At 46.8% G+C, this 15,367-nt stretch overlaps 1 protein-coding gene across 2 annotated transcripts; it reads right to left on the bottom strand.

Moving 5' to 3' along the window:
* Positions 1 to 806: 806 nt before the first annotated feature.
* Positions 807 to 13,964, bottom strand: LOC146176282 (uncharacterized). 2 transcript variants are annotated; one of them, XM_084582610.1, is made up of 5 exons: positions 13,842 to 13,964; positions 11,663 to 11,800; positions 8,922 to 9,356; positions 4,925 to 5,207; positions 807 to 4,383 (listed from the first exon to the last, which is right to left on the bottom strand). In XM_084582610.1, the coding sequence occupies exons 2-5, from the start codon at positions 11,754 to 11,756 to the stop codon at positions 4,062 to 4,064; spliced, it is 1,134 nt and encodes a 377-aa protein (XP_084438736.1). In that variant the 5' UTR covers positions 11,757 to 11,800; positions 13,842 to 13,964; the 3' UTR covers positions 807 to 4,061. The 2 variants fall into 2 exon arrangements, with proteins under 2 accessions (XP_084438736.1, XP_084438735.1); XM_084582609.1 differs by lacking the exon at positions 13,842 to 13,964 and adding an exon at positions 13,280 to 13,389.
* Positions 13,965 to 15,367: the final 1,403 nt, after the last annotated feature.

The following is a 15,367-nucleotide window of genomic DNA, read 5'->3' as shown; positions in this document are numbered from 1 at the left end:
CTTCAACCACGAAGCTCCTCCAGTTTCTCAGCGTCGTGAACTTTTACCGTCGATTCATAAAAAACTGTGCCACATTCCTGGAAGCTCTCGACCACATGCTTTTGCAGCAAGAACTCGGCGAAAACACGGCACTGGGACACCGCTGCGGATGACGCCTTTGGTGCCATGAAGCACGCTCTGGCCGACGCAACTTTCACTGCGTCATACTCAATCGTCAAACGCTTGCCAGCTGACGCCATATCAGCTGCAAAAAAAATTAGTTGTGGTTTAACGCTGGTTAACCCTAGCTGAATTGCGATAGAAACGGCGAAAGCTTCTTTTGCCTGCTACATTAGAGAGATTTAGCTTACCGTGATTCGCGATCCGCCACCGTGACCCGCTACCGTGCGTGGGCGGGGTGCAGGAGCTGATTGGTACCGACGCGGCAGGTCTATGTACCGACATCCAGTATGTGGCACCATCTATCGGCGTCAAGAGATCTGGGAATGAGCAGACTGTATGCGCGGTGGCGGATCACGGTAGCGGATCATGGTAAGCTAAAACTCTATTATTCCGCTATCACGCCCTATCAGTGTAAGGTGCTACATTATTGGGGACACTTAAGCTCATCCTTTAAGAATATGACGTGAGAGCGTAAGATACCAGCCCACATATAAATGAGAAGGGTTCAATGCTGCTGAACCGAATGTGGAGCGAAAGCATTAGCTGCGGGTGACCGAGCGTTGTTGTTGTTATTGACCAAATAACTTATGGCACATACCCACAGAGGGGGATCAGCCAAGAATTGGGTAGCAAAGAAAATTTTTGAAATGTACTTGCATAAAGAAAAAATGATTTGAGGGGTAGAGGAAAGGAAACAAAACGGGAAATAAGTGAAATATAAAATGAAAAGTGGTAACACACACTGCAATTGTAGAGCAAGTAATGGTTAAATATTTAGCAAGGCAAACGATTTGATTCCAGTAAAAAAAAAAATAATTGCATGGCGGTGAAAACAGACCTGTGACTGAGCCCAAGAATGGTGGCACCAAATGATAACAATATCGGAATACTTAAACTGAGGCCAAGCTGTTGCAATGACCTTTCCATCAACTGTGAAACGGCGGCAAACCAATAAAAAGTGATCTAATGATTCCTGTTCACCGCAAAATGCGCAGACTGGAGAAACTGCCAAACCAGACCTGTAAAGATAGAAATTCAACGGTGGGATACGGCATCGCAGCCTTGTTAGGGAAATCTCAAGTTGCCATGAATGACATAATTTCCTATTCCAAGAACAATTTAGATGCAGGTAGTCATCAGATCTTAAACGATGTCCATTGTTCAAATTTAATAGAACGTTTCTCCGAAACCTCGCTGAGGTGATGTACGCTGACGCCAGAAGGATAGATACTACGGGACCGTTGAGGGACTATTTTGCCAAACTATCAGCATATTCATTTAAAGTCACATTGCTGTGGCCTGGTACCCACATCATATATACAATTTTCAAATGTCTAGGGACCAGGGAGAGAAAGGTTTTTACTATTGCAGAATCCACTGACGAAGAGAGGGATGAACACAAGGATAGAGTGTCGGAAATTACAGCCACTTTAGAAAAAGAGGAGTCTAATTTCCGTAAAGCGAGTACCACCGCCAGAAACCCCGCTTCAAAAATTGGTTTGGTTTGGTTTGTGGGGTTTAACGTCCCAAAACGACTCAGGCTATAAGAGACGCCGTAGTGGAGGACTCCGGAAATTTCGACCACCTGGGGTTCTTTAGCGTGCACTGACAAGTCCGGAAGCTGAACAGAAAAAGACCAGTCTAAATGCGGACAATATATACCCACACCCGCCTTTTCAATACATTGAGATGCGTCAGTAGCTACTACTAAACTATCCGAAAGGCTTCCTAAATGATCTAATAATCCGTTTAGAATTACGAGTGATAAGTATTTAGCATTATTCGGGAATATGTCGTCAAAGACAATTTCAACAGACGAACCGCTGGTTTGTATGGGTAGAATTATACTAGAAAGGGAAACATTTAAATGGTCCAGCAAATTTTTGACCATAACTACCTGCGGGGTGTGAAATTTAGGCCAATGGACACCGAAAAAGGAGGTCGGTTGACAGCGAAAAATAGACATAGATCGGTGAAACTCTGATTCATATATCCTTAGGTACGTCTGAACCGTTAGAATTTGTAATCTACATATTAAAGGAGGAATCCGGGCTTCAAGGTAGAGCACATTGTTGGCAACAAATTTTGGAAGTCGAAGACACAACCGAAGCGCTTCTCGCTCCAAGAGAACAAGCGGTCAAATTTTATAAGCTGCCGAACCAGAAAACAAGACTGAACCGAACTCTAAAATTGGACGCACATACATAACATAAACCATTAAAAGCAAATCTCTCAGCATTCCAGACCAGGGACGACTAATTCGGCGCAACATGCCCACGGCCCGAGCCCCTTTCGTAGCAGTATGGTTAATGTGGGGCTGCCATTAATGATTATCATCATAAGTGAGCCCTAAATACTTTAATGATTTAACCTGTGGTATTATTTGCTGCTGCAACATTACAGACAGACTTACAGGATCTTTTATATTGAATACAAGGACCGTGCTTTTGTTCACATTTAATGTGAGACGCAAGTCGCACAACTAATTCTCAATAGAGTTTAGGTACCTTTGCAAGCTGAGATAAAGGGATTGATTATCCGATGCAGTTGCAAAAAACGCAATATCATCTGCATATACGTAAGTGCGAACGTCACGATTAACTAGAATTGAGCTGAGTAGTATCTTGAAAAGGACTGGTGACAGGACTGCTCTTTGCGGCAGTCCCCTGGTTTGCTTATGAACGCCATTTAATGAACAGTAAAACTCTCGGTTTTGGAGGAATTCAGATTCTTCGTCTTCTTTGTCTTCGTTTTCTTCTTAGTCTTCGTCTTCTTCGCGGCTGTTCAAGGTCAAACATGGCCCTTTCCGGTACCACGCGACGGGCCGAAACCTGGCGCAGTATTGCTATCGCAATAAAACCAAAAATGTGTGCTGACACTATAACTCAACAATTGCAACAACGGAGCAGAACAATTCCCTCAAGTTGTGCTACAGGACCCCTTTAAGATGACGCTTAAGCGTCCTCCTATTTCTTTCATCGCCTTCACGTTAAGCCCCATGTGGTGGAGAATAATCAGAGCACTCCGCCCCGATTCAACTCACAGTTCGTTAAACCCTATATATCGTATCTTTACGCGACATCTAGGAGCTGTCCCCTGTCCCGGCGCCATACGATCCTTACGCTATCTCCATCTCTCACTTGAACATGGCGATGTTTTTCACCGACGCACAAACTTGACGCAGCAGGCATCCAACCTGTTTGACTCTTAATTTTTGTCCTGAATAAATATTGCCCATAATATTACTGCTACTACCCTGTGGCATGTTAGAGAAATGTATACAGCGTGGGCCGCCTCCAGAGGTCGTTAGATGGTCGTGTGTGGGCATCTCTCACTTGAACATGGCTATGTTTTTCACCGACGCACAAACTTGACGCAACAGGCATCCAACCTGTTTGACTCTTAATTTTTGTCCTGAATAAATATTGCCCATAATATTACTGCTACTACCCTGTGGCATGTTAGAGAAATGTATACAGCGTGGGCCGCCTCCAGAGGTCGTTAGATGGTCGTGTGTGGGCGTGTTGCGCTGCAGCTGCCTCAATTATGTTATAACATGCGAAACGTTCAGCGAGTCTCTGTAGCGAGCCGCTCTACACAGAAGCATCTCCGTGGCTTTGAATTATTTGGCAGACTTGGGGTGCGTTTCCACGTCTCGTTGCCAAGAAAAAAATGAATGGCACAACGGGGAGTACAGAAGCATTGCACCGCAAACTTCCAGTGGCCAGCCACTGGCCGCTGTGCCAGAGCCACCTTCTAGATGGTGCCAGCTGTGCTCGCCACGGCCTCTTTCCACCTATACGCATAGACCCCGCATAGTGAATCGTGACACGCACACGAGGCGCATATCTTGTGGTACTGAGTCCATTGTCGTAGTCATCATTTACGTCCAGTTTCGGCTACGGCGGTGGAGCTGTGATGGGTTCGATAGCTCCGTAGCCGCTGGAGCCCCAGACGATGGGAGGACGTGCCTGCTGCTGCTGCCCGCCGATGCTGGAAAGGAGCCCCGAGAGCGTCAGAGGTCTGGTGCCTGTTGAGCCCATCTGCTGCTTCTGCTGGCGACGCAGGAAGTATTCGACAGCACCCTGCATGGTTTGCAGCAAGTCCAGGAAGCAGCCGTCGTACTGGCGACCGCAGTCGGCGCTTGGTTCGCGGCCGTAGCGTGCCGCTAGCTGCAGTGGAGACATGCGCGTCCCTTCGGCGTCACCCGGCCGGAAAGGCCTGCGATGACGGGAGCACGAACGACTTGTAAAAGTATTATACGAACTGGCGTGCACACGTACGATATGACACGCTACTAAAAAATGGCCACTTGGCTAAATTGTTGCTTGTTATCTCGCCGGCACCTAAGAAATGTATAACGCATTAATGCAAAAGAACCAGAATGAACACGAAATGGACAAAGGAACGAGAGAAGTAAGACTCGATCATTCCGCTAGCCTTTACTCTCGCCCTCCTCCATCGCATTCTCAAGGATTCCAACTTTCCTGGCATGCTGCCTGCAAATGATCGAAAAGAGCACAAAAGATGCAATTCCGTCTCCTGTTACGATTGCTCAGTTCACATTCGGGAACTTCTGCGAGAGGAAACAAAGTAAAACAGCGCTGCTGGCATTGGAGTATGTTGAAGCTAGCCTATAACTACATGCACTGACTGCGCCGCGGTGTGACTTGCGGTACAGCTATATCACCTTTGTTACAGTAAGGCGCCGAACTAAGCGAGGGGAACAAATGAGGTGGCGAGTCAGCTCTGATGCACTCACGGGAAGAAGAACTGGAGCGCTATGCCAATGAGCCCGTAGCGGCCGGGCTTGTTGTGCGCCTCGCAGACGGTCCGCTTGAGGCACTCCTGCGCGTCCATACGGGGCACCAGGTTGGGCATCTTGCCGGCCACGTCCAGCAGGATACGGTGGCTCTTGTCCAATACCGTCTGCACCAGCTTCATCGCCACGCTGTCGCCGCGGACACTGCGCGCGTTGGCCGCCGCGGGGAATCCGCAGGCGCCCAGGAGGAGACCCACGCTGTCGGGATCTGCCAACGTCGGCACTATGCCAGCCGTTGACATCCAAGCAGAAGATACGATAAAAGAGTTAGGTTCAAGGACAGCTGTTATAATTCCATGGAGCGTTTCCTCCCTTTCGTTTATTACGTTTATTTCGTAATAAGCGTTAGGTAGATTAATAAGTAAACGACTTTATTTACAACAAGGAAGCGGACGTGGCCGCGTGAGCTAGTGCATGCGTTCATCACAAACGGCGGTTACCAGCTGGGATGCATAGAAGGAAAACTGAGCCAAATCAGTCTCCGTAGTATTTCCACCGAAGGTGGAGGTGGGGCTTTATGACGCGCAGACAGCGGTCAGAAAATAGTTTGAACGTCCCGCTAGTGCGTACTGCCACAGAGTTTTTACTATTATCTTGACGTGATGGTGGCGCCACCATCACGTCGCATCAGACTAGATTTAATAGCTTTTTTCTCCTAATGTTTTGTCCACATTTTACAATTCTTTCTCATCCCCTCCCTCTTGTCTGTGGTGTCGGCACTCTCTCAATTTTTTAGTTTGATTCTTCTGCTCTTTAATTTAGTATTCTTCTCTCTTTGTGAATTTGTAGACCCACGAATACAATGCCGTAGGAGACTGCAATTTTCTATTGTTCACCCGATTTTTATTTCATTGTTGAGGACTGTCCTGTTTGCTATTCTACCTCAGTCTCCCTTTTTCTAATGTTTTGGGTTTTGTACGTCTGCCTCTCTCTCCGTACGTTACTTGTCATTTTGTATGACTGTTGTCTTGCTGCTGTTCCCTTCTTTTCTGGTTCTGGTTCCTGTTCTTGTTTCATTTGCAGGTCTGGATGCTACCTTCTGGTTTTTTATTTTTATTCTTCTCAAGCCAGCGTGGTCAACCTTGCAACATGGACCTCGTTTTTTTTTTTGTTTTTTTTTAATACCTTCTTTCGCTTTTTAAAAAAGCTTTTTTTTTTACCTCGAGCTTCTGCTCCCTTTTATTTATTTTTAATTGGTTTTAAGCCTGGCAAAGCTTTTGCTGGTCCGGGCTCCCCTTCCCCCTTTTTTTTTTTTCCTCAGCTCGAGAGGACGAATAAAATGGTAAAATGGTGGCGCCACCGTCAGTGGAACTTTCTTAAAGGGCCCTTCAGATGCGCCGATATGACACTCTAATTAAGTACTACGGACGCATCGCTATGCCGACTGCAGAAAGTATACCTTTGGCCAAAAATGCTGCAACGATGGCGTTTTAGTCGCAAATGCCCTAACATTCACTACCCCGGCTATAACTTATGATAAGCAAGCAGGAAGACATGTTGGTTGGTTAGTGGCGCTTAACGTCCGAAAGCGACTCAGCCTTTGAGAGACATAGTGGAGGACTCTGGAAATTTCGACCACCTGGGGTTCTTTAACGTGAACTGACATCGCACAGCACACGGGCGCCTTGCTTTTCGCCTCCATCGAAAAGTGGCCTCCGAGGCCGGGATTCGATCCCGCATCCTTGGGCACAGTAGTTGAGCGCAAGAAGGCATGTAGAGATAGCCTTCTTTCTTATAGTAAAATATAAAGCATCTGTAGAAACCAATTTTTTGCCCTCAACAGGCACGTTTCGTGGAAGAAAATTAATCGTTCAAAACTTTGTAGCCTTGTGGCTTCGATTGGGCGGATGTCAATGAGTAATTACTCCCTTATTACTTTATTTGAGATCTAGTATTTTGATATTTTCGAAAACAGAAACCTTCCACTGCTGTCGTATTACGTTTTCGCGAAAACCATAGTGGCCTGGAGAAATTCTGCGCGTGCCAGGTCAGAACCCTCTAAAGAACTATAGAGAGAATTGGCCAAGTGCTGCCTGTCGCCATGTCCAGATGCTGTGCTCACGAATTTTGCAAAGAAAAACATGAAATAATAATCGGAAAACGGTCCTAGGGGCGGTCTTGTTCATACTGATAACTGCAGCATGCGGATATCTCCGTGAATGAATTAATAATTCTCCATAGATCAAGTGTGACAGCTAGACACTGCGCATTTCACACTTGGACCAATTATTATTATTATTTCTGCAAGTTCCGACCTCGAGGAGCAACGAGCCCTTGTCGAGAGAGCACGGACGGCGGCTTTTAACAACGGTGTCCCGGACCAGGGATCCGATCAGCCTTCCCTTAACCTAACTGCTAAACCTAAGTCAATAAAGCTACATATAGTGTAGCTTGTCAAAATACATTGCACTCCTAAAAACACTGTTTACGTCATCCGGCATCAAAGACCATAGTAGCCACGCACTGACGCATAGAACATTTTATAACCCAGACTAAAACGGAACACGCCGATAACAGAGATTTAGTATACCGTGATCCGCGATCCGCCACCGTGACCCTGTAGCGCTCGTGGGCGGGGGCGCACAAGCTGATTGGTTCCGATGCGGCAGGTCAATGTGCCGACATCAAGTATGTGGCGCCATCTATCGGTGTCAAAGTGATCTGGGCATGCGCAATGGAAAGCGCGGTGGCGGATCACGGTAGCGGATCGCGGATCACGGTGTTCTAAATCTCTCTAACAATTCAGAAACCAGCGGTGGACTTGGTCTTGCAATAGACGCTCTCTTAACCACAATTTTCAGCACGGATCTCCAGGAGAAGCTAATATATTCACTTTTCATTGAAACACGGTGTGTGCAAATACAAAGAAACAGCGTTTCGCAATGCAGCTTCTCATAATGGCGCGCTCGAAAAAGTCTGAGAGCGGTACACCGATGATTCTTACGGCGTCTATGGTAGCTGAAGTAGAACGCCACCAGTCTTCCCTCTAGCACCGCGTGGTGGTGTTAGGGCACTCGATCACTGTGCCCAAGGATGCAGGATCGAATCCCGGCCGCGGCGGCCGCTTTTAGATGGAGGCGAAAAGGTGTCCGTGTGCAATATCGGCGCACGTTATAAGGAACCCAAGGTGGTCGAAACTTCTGGAGTCCTCCACTACGGCGTCTCTCATAGCCTGGGTCGCTTTGGGACGTTAAACCCCATAAAAAGAAAGAAAAAGAAACGAAAGTTTTTCCTCTAGGTAAAATAGTATGAAATGCTATGCGTGCAGTCCCGGTTTTCTGCTATTTATTGGAGAGGACTCAGAGCAGACTGCATCGCTTCGGAGCGCCTTTGCTGAATGTGTGTCCGCCAGAATTTAAAGTTGCCCCTCCTACTGAAGTGTAATCCGATCTCCGCGTAATTTCGTCTGTCCCACGCAGAACAAAACGCCGTCCTCTTTTGTAGTATACCTTCCATCACACAGTATAAGGCAAATTTTCCGTGCACTGTAAAGCAAGCAAGTAAAAAATTCTATAGCAGTATGAAGCCTGTATGTTATCGCTTGGATCTCACTGCGCTGTGGGGTACCTCGACTGTACCGGTCTGTTAACGAGAGTGTGACGGCCCGTCTGCCTTCGCCGCCTTCTCCTTCGAGCAGAGACCGTCGCACAACACGGATGCCCAGGAAGCACGGAGTCACAAGTTTGCTTTCTGCCTCTTTGAACCAATCACTCTTCTCCACGACAGACCGCTTGAGATGTCCACCGCCACGTGAGAGACAGGTAACGCGCTTAGTCTCCCGTCCCCCACACAAGGAACCGCATACTAAAGACCGAGTTATCAAAATTCCTCCTCTCTGGACAGTCAGAAACTTGTTACGCTGCAGCTCCCACAGTGCTTGCGCGGGGGGCACAAGATAATCCAGTGAAAAATAAAGCCAGAAATGAACTGCGCATACCAGGCGCCTTGTCTGGTCCAATCCTTCGACGATATCTTTTGCTGCCGCGACGGCTCTTCTGTCGTGGCCTCAAGAACGACGCCCGTGGCTTCTTGCGCGCAGTCGAAGGCACGTCGTCTGGAAGAGCAAGTGATTCCGGGCACGGTAGAGCTCGCAGCATACCCGCGCTGAACGCCGTGAGCACAGCCGTCCTGCTCGGCAGGTCCAACTTCGAGAGTGCGGCAGCCGCGTCTGCGTAGACGGCCGATGCAGTGATAGGGGCAAGGGAGAAGGGCTTGTCCGTCGTCTTGGATGAATCGAGGCTGGAGATCATTTCGTCCTTAACTCCGCCTCTTGGCTGCGCAGCTATAACGGCGCCGAGGTACTGCGGGGAGTACCGTGGAGCCCCACGGTCCAGATAGTTGCCACCGGTATTTGGCTGTTGAGCAGAGGTGGCTGGGAACAAACAAAAAACGGAAGTGGTTGTTTTTAGATGCTTGCCAAATATATCATTAACTCTCGCGTTTGTTCCCTAACTCACACCTGCCATTTTTCGTTCAATATATCTTTGGATGGTCCTCATTAAAGCTTAACTATATTCGTTAGCCTCCAAGTTTCTGCCCCAAAAGTGAGTACCGCGTTGAGATTGTTAGACGTCGGCGCAGCTTGTGCTGACGGGGTTTATAGCAAGGCGGACATTGCGTACGTGATATAGTTCTTGATGAATAGACAATGAAAATTACCTCATTAGCATTCTTCTGATTTTAGAAGGCTCTGGTGCGAAGTTGGAGATCGTCAACACCAAAGGTGAGTCCCGACTTTAATTTTTTCTTATGTGGCAGTATGGTTCGAGTTATCGAATGTTCAAAATACCCATTTGAAAGCTTCACCCCGTGGCCTTGGATCCCAAGCTGCCTGTTGTGTACACATGTACGTTGGTACAACGTAGTTAAAGCTGGGCTTTATATATATGTCGCCCGTGGCAACTTGGGTACCGTGGCTGAGTCTGCCATCCTCCAATTATAAACCATGCCAGACTGTCACATGCTGTACGATGATTGGCCACGTTAATCTCTGCATTTGTTGAAGTACAAAGATACGTGAGATACGTGGATATACGCTATGCTATACTTTGCCAACAGAAGCATATTCACTTTTCAAATAATATTTATTTAATGTAATTAGCAATGAAAGGAGGTTAATTTTTAACCGCTGCACCAGACGTTTTGACGTTAGCAATTAGAGGACACAAAACCTCAGTTAAAATCTTCGTAATTGCTACAATTCGCATATTCTCGTGAGAATTGGCTTTCATATGTCTATAGCGACGAAAATCTGCCTCACGGGTCGGGCAGCATGCCCCGACTCCATTATAAACTTATTCGTGGTTAGAGTGTGTAACGCCCAGACAAAATTGATTCAAAAACCGGATACGGGCCCAGACCTGACTCCAGCCTGCAACTTTAAGCCCGCAACTTCAGATCCTGGCCCGCAACTTCAGACCCTGGTTCGGCCCAGGAACAACGAAACAGCTCATATCTCGAGGACCCACCCGGCCCGTGCAGTGCTTTATTCCTGACCACGCCGCGATGGCGGATTGAAGCAGTGACCAATGACGAATAGCGGCAGCTTGTCTTTGCTGCTGACGTCATAATCCACTATGGCCGGGGCCTTTGGAACGGCCGCAGTATGCTCTGACTCGACGGAAATACTTCCTGATAGCTGGTTTCGAGCGGTTTGAGCCTTTTTCCACATAATTTGCCACATAATTTGGAACCAAAGGCTTCCACAAGGCAGGGGTGGTGCTTGGATTGTATAGGAAGAATTGTTTGAGAGATGGGTGTTTGACACCACTTTGTTCATGTAACTTCGTCGCCTTCGCTCGTGCTGAAGCGATGGTGTTACAAGGATATGATGCGACAATGCTAATGGCTTCCCACAGCGGCTTCCGCTGAGGGTCTTCGTTCGCGTACATACACTTTGGTACTCACTCGATTACTATAATCCCTTAATCTGTGCTTTTTTTTACCTTTCACATACACAATGGCATATTATACAGTCCTAAGCGACCAAATTATGTGAAAAATAAAGCCGCGAACTTTAACAAAGTCGTACTACGAACATGCCTGAGTGGTCTTATACCGCGCCTGATTCGTGACCCAGTGTCCCGGAAGGTCCGATTCCCATCTGATCCTCCCATATCAAAGAAACTTCCCGAGTTGGCAGCTCATATCACACACAACCCGCTGGCCACTCAGTTCCCTGCCCGGTCACCTACCAGCTACCGTCCTGCCAAAGGCAGGCTCGTGATTTTATCGCTTATAACCTCCAAGACATCAGATTTACATATGGAGAACAAGGCTTTAACGCGGAGGGATAATTCCTCGAATGGAGCTAGCACCACTGACTACCAGCACACTACTCATGCCGGATAAACTAAGCGTACGCGACGGGGCTTTCAGAAGGGCGAATTTCAGGAAGAGACATCACAAGCAAAAAAAAATATTCTATACGAAATCCATCCTGAAGCCCATTTTCGTCCAAACAAGACCAATACGTGTTCGGATAAAATGGGACCACCCAATCAACTACCAACCACCCCAGCAATATGGACCTATATATATATATATATATATATATATATATATATATATATATATATATATATATATATATATATATATATATATATATATATATATATATATATATATATATATATATATATATATATATCCCTGAGGCGGCGACACTTCAGTTACCTCTCTGGAAGAGCAAGGCCTGAGCGGCAGGTCCGAGGGCGAGAACGCATGCGCAGCACAGTGTCGCGGCCCTCGTTGAACTGCTGGCCTTCATCGCTGGATGCTCGGACGGTGGCGCTCGCACCAAGTAGTCAGCACCTGTGACGTGAAACTTATGATTTTTTTTCTAAATCATAGTAAATCATAGGATGCTTCGAAGACAGTGACCTTGTTCCAGCTAGAAGTAGACGACCTCTGTACGGTGTCATGCACACTTTATATGCCTAGAATAAAGGAGTCCAATTGATGTAAAATGCAGCACAAATATGATCAGAACAAGAAAGAATCATCTGATTTAACCAAAAACCGTAAAAGACGTGAACAAAAAAAAAAGGAGGGGGGGGGGGGGGGGGGGGCAAGAATGTTATAATACTCCTTTTTTCTAAGGAATGTCAATTTAATGTCTACTCCGTAGGCCAGAATCACTCGAAATTTTGTGCATAGCTCCGCATTCCTTCTAGCCCTTTACGGTGAGAAATATCAAAGCAATATAACGACGTTTTTTCATTCAACGCAGCAAATTTCTCTCCATTCGCAAAGCTAGCCATTACAAGTAATAAAGAAAGTTGTTAAATACATTCTTATCAGTCATCAGTATGTATGCAGCACTTCCTTTTAAACTCATGCAACAGATATACCAGCAACCGTACACTTGACAGTTGAGAGGCATATGCATATTGGAAGGAGAGCAGAAAGTTGTGCGAGTTGGTTGAGATGCATAAAAGTTTGCGCGTAAGCGCAAGGACAAGTGAGGAAAACAAGGACGAGCGCTCGTCCTTATTGTCCTCACTTGTCCTAATGTCTACGCGCAAACTTTTCAGTATGTATATGTTGGAAGCCCGCTGGTACTTACTGAATTGAATTTGCTCGAAAATCGAAATGCTCGTTGTGCTGGCAACCTATATGACAGTGGCACTCTCACTGTCCATATCAGGCGTATTGCTATAGCATCGTTTTCAGGAGCGGAAGCACGTGGAATATAAACCTGATAAACTTTCTGAGTTGCACTAAATTTCCCACCACCGAAACTTCTCCGAAGCTTGCGGCACCCATTGTAAGCCAGCAAACAACGCTGAACGTAAAGCACACCCGATAGCACTGCTTGCTCGATCGAGAACTTCAAAAGCAACCGCACGCAGGCGCATCGCGCAACGTGGGACCATGGGTCGATCTGTATGCGCTCTGAATTCCATTTCCCACGTACTACCTACCTGAAAGTGTAGTTTTCCCGTCGACTGGAAAGACGCTCACACTGCGCGCACGACACGCTGCCGAGCAACGAGAGCGGTTACAAGCTTTGGTTCTTGCTTGACCGGCAACGTCGACTATACGACGATCGGTCGACCGGCAAATGCGGATGCTCGAGGAAGTTTCGGGCAAGCGCAGCGCCGTTCGGGCCACGGTGTTACGTGGTTCGGGCAGCCCGCTCAGCGCTAAACAGGTCTCGCACGGCGCTCGCATGCAGAGGTGGGACGCGCCGCCCCCAAAATTGTAATGGCCCGTTCTTCGTTTACTTATCGTTTAAATATCCTCAAGGCCGTTTCGTCGACATCGCACAGACAGGGAGTGTTTACCTACCGGTTTCCCCACGTAATCCCCGTGCAAGAGGACATCAGGCGCTGTATTTGCTATCAATCGAAAGACAGAAAGGCGCGTTTCGGCTGCTGACCTGACCGTAACCCACTGGCCGCGAGTTGTACGTGTGTATCCGTCTTTTCTTTATTCGCCGCTCCGCGTCGCCCTTCTCTAATAAAGTTCTTTTTTTTTTTTTCTAGAAAGGTTTTCTCTTTGTGCATCTTGTCTTGTGCATCTGTAAAGTAGCTGCAGTGCTTCAGACAGGTACGAAATTACATGATGCGCCAGCGGTACCAACATGAGATTGATTGGTATCCATATGCGACTGCAAAAACGGAGAATAGGTTGCAACTACGTTCACTAAGTTTATTTACGTATGCGCACAAAACGAGCGGCAAAAGCCTCCGCGAAATTCCTTTTTATGCCGTTGTCGTTTGAGGCTATTCTACTTAGCACACGCGGACAGCGACCCGGATCTCTCTCGGCCACCGCTATGCCTCACATCCTGCAACGCATAAATGCGACTTTAGAGATGTCATAATAGTTATAATTTATAGCCACTTACCTCGTTTCAGAGAGACATCCAGACTCTTCAGCGAAAGCTATTCGGTACGAACACGTTTTCTGCAATGATCAAGTCGGGAACGGCAGCAGACGACGGCAGACGAAATAGCAGACAGCGCCAAAGACAACGTTTTGCACCGTGCTGCCACCTAGTATGCGCTTTGAAAGACGACGTAAATATGTAAGTAAGGCGGAGACTGGTGACACGCACCGTGGCACCAGTAAAACGCTGCTGCCACGCACAAAATACGTCACCCTACGTCATCATAAACTAAGCAAAAGAAAAAATGTGCGCAACAGCAAGTGAAACCTTTATAATACTAATTTATAACTTAAAATTCTGGCTTAAAATAAGTTATTGTTCATTTTCTTAATAATTTTAACTTATGTGTATCGGCGGCGTTGGCATGGCGTTGGCGCGTTGGTCATAGCGTTGGTCGCGCACTGGTCTCATGGCTTATTTCCATGCCTATTTCAGTCGAAGCGTTTCGCGTACTCATGTATCAAATAGTCCTTGCTAATCTCCTTGCTAATCTCTGGATTAGCAAGGAGGATTTGAGAAATCCGCGCTTGGTTGCTACAATCAAGCACGGAGTTTGGACGCGCTTGATTGTGACGTACAGTTGCAGACGAAGTTTTTCTCGTGTAGGGCAATTTCTAGCTTCGGGTTCGGCTGTGCATTGTGCGCTTCATTCGGCGCAAGGGAATTATGCTCCCCGTGGGCTGCTTATCTCGTTGTTCTGCCGAAGGTATTCCGCCTTCAAATACGCAGTTGGTGCAGTGTTCTGTTCCATAGCTCTAAGGCTGTACGTTATGGCACTGCATTTATTTACCTCCGAATTCCTTTTTGCGGTCAGCTAGGCTACGCGTTCGCAATTAATAATTCAGTGTTTAATGTATCTGATAGAGACAGGAAATACAGGCTGTATGGCCGGTTAATATCGCTTGTCAGAAAGAAACTGCAGGCAGCAACAGCTGGTGAATATTCGAGGTTGCTTTGGTTGCCTTTGGTACTTATATGAAACTATATATGTATGACCGCGAACTGGGTTTGCATTATGGCTCAGCAGTGTGGCTGATCAATCTGTAAGTCAGAAAAAACGGTACATATAATGCAAACTCCTGTTTTTGGAAGGTTTATTTGTACTGAGTGTGCCCTGTATCTGAATTAACTCAGCAGTTTTCGTGGAGCCTCCCCGCCCATACTTCTATAGTTTCCATCTTTCAGAGATTTGTTCAAGTCAGTGCAGTGGCATCGTCTTTTGACTTGTTATTATGTGAAAGTTGCGATATGGGCAGTATGGTATGTTTTTCATCGAGACACTGGCCCAGTCAAGAAAAAAAATGATTTTCAATTGAGGTTTGCAGTTGCAAAATTTCTAAATATGCTTTCGGCACAGACTCGAAGCACCAGTTTGAATAAATTGAACATTCCAATTAGGCAGTTCAGCTAAGGCCTCCAGTTTTGATGCTTATTTTGCTGGCACTGACCTGAAATGGCAGCTTCAAGCGGGCGACAGGCAAGCA

This window comes from Amblyomma maculatum, chromosome 10 (genome assembly GCF_055883805.1).
Source record: "Amblyomma maculatum isolate TAMU_Amacu chromosome 10, ASM5588380v1, whole genome shotgun sequence".
Lineage (NCBI taxonomy): Eukaryota > Metazoa > Arthropoda > Arachnida > Ixodida > Ixodidae > Amblyomma > Amblyomma maculatum.
The sequence above is the reverse complement of the archived record's forward strand: the minus strand, read 5'-3'. Positions and strand labels throughout refer to the sequence as shown.

What these genes read in the sequence shown, in the direction of transcription:
- LOC146176282 (XM_084582610.1), bottom strand. Translation starts at nt 11,756, where the DNA reads ATGAAGGCCAGCAGTTCAACGAGGGCCGCGACACTGTGCTGCGCATGC. An exon ending in GGCCTTGCTCTTCCAGAGAG is followed by an intron (nt 9,357 to 11,662) that starts GTAACTGAAGTG and finishes GTTTGTTCCCAG; the next exon opens with CCACCTCTGCTCAACAGCCA. An exon ending in TGGACCAGACAAGGCGCCTG is followed by an intron (nt 5,208 to 8,921) that starts GTATGCGCAGTT and finishes CGGCTGGCATAG; the next exon opens with TGCCGACGTTGGCAGATCCC.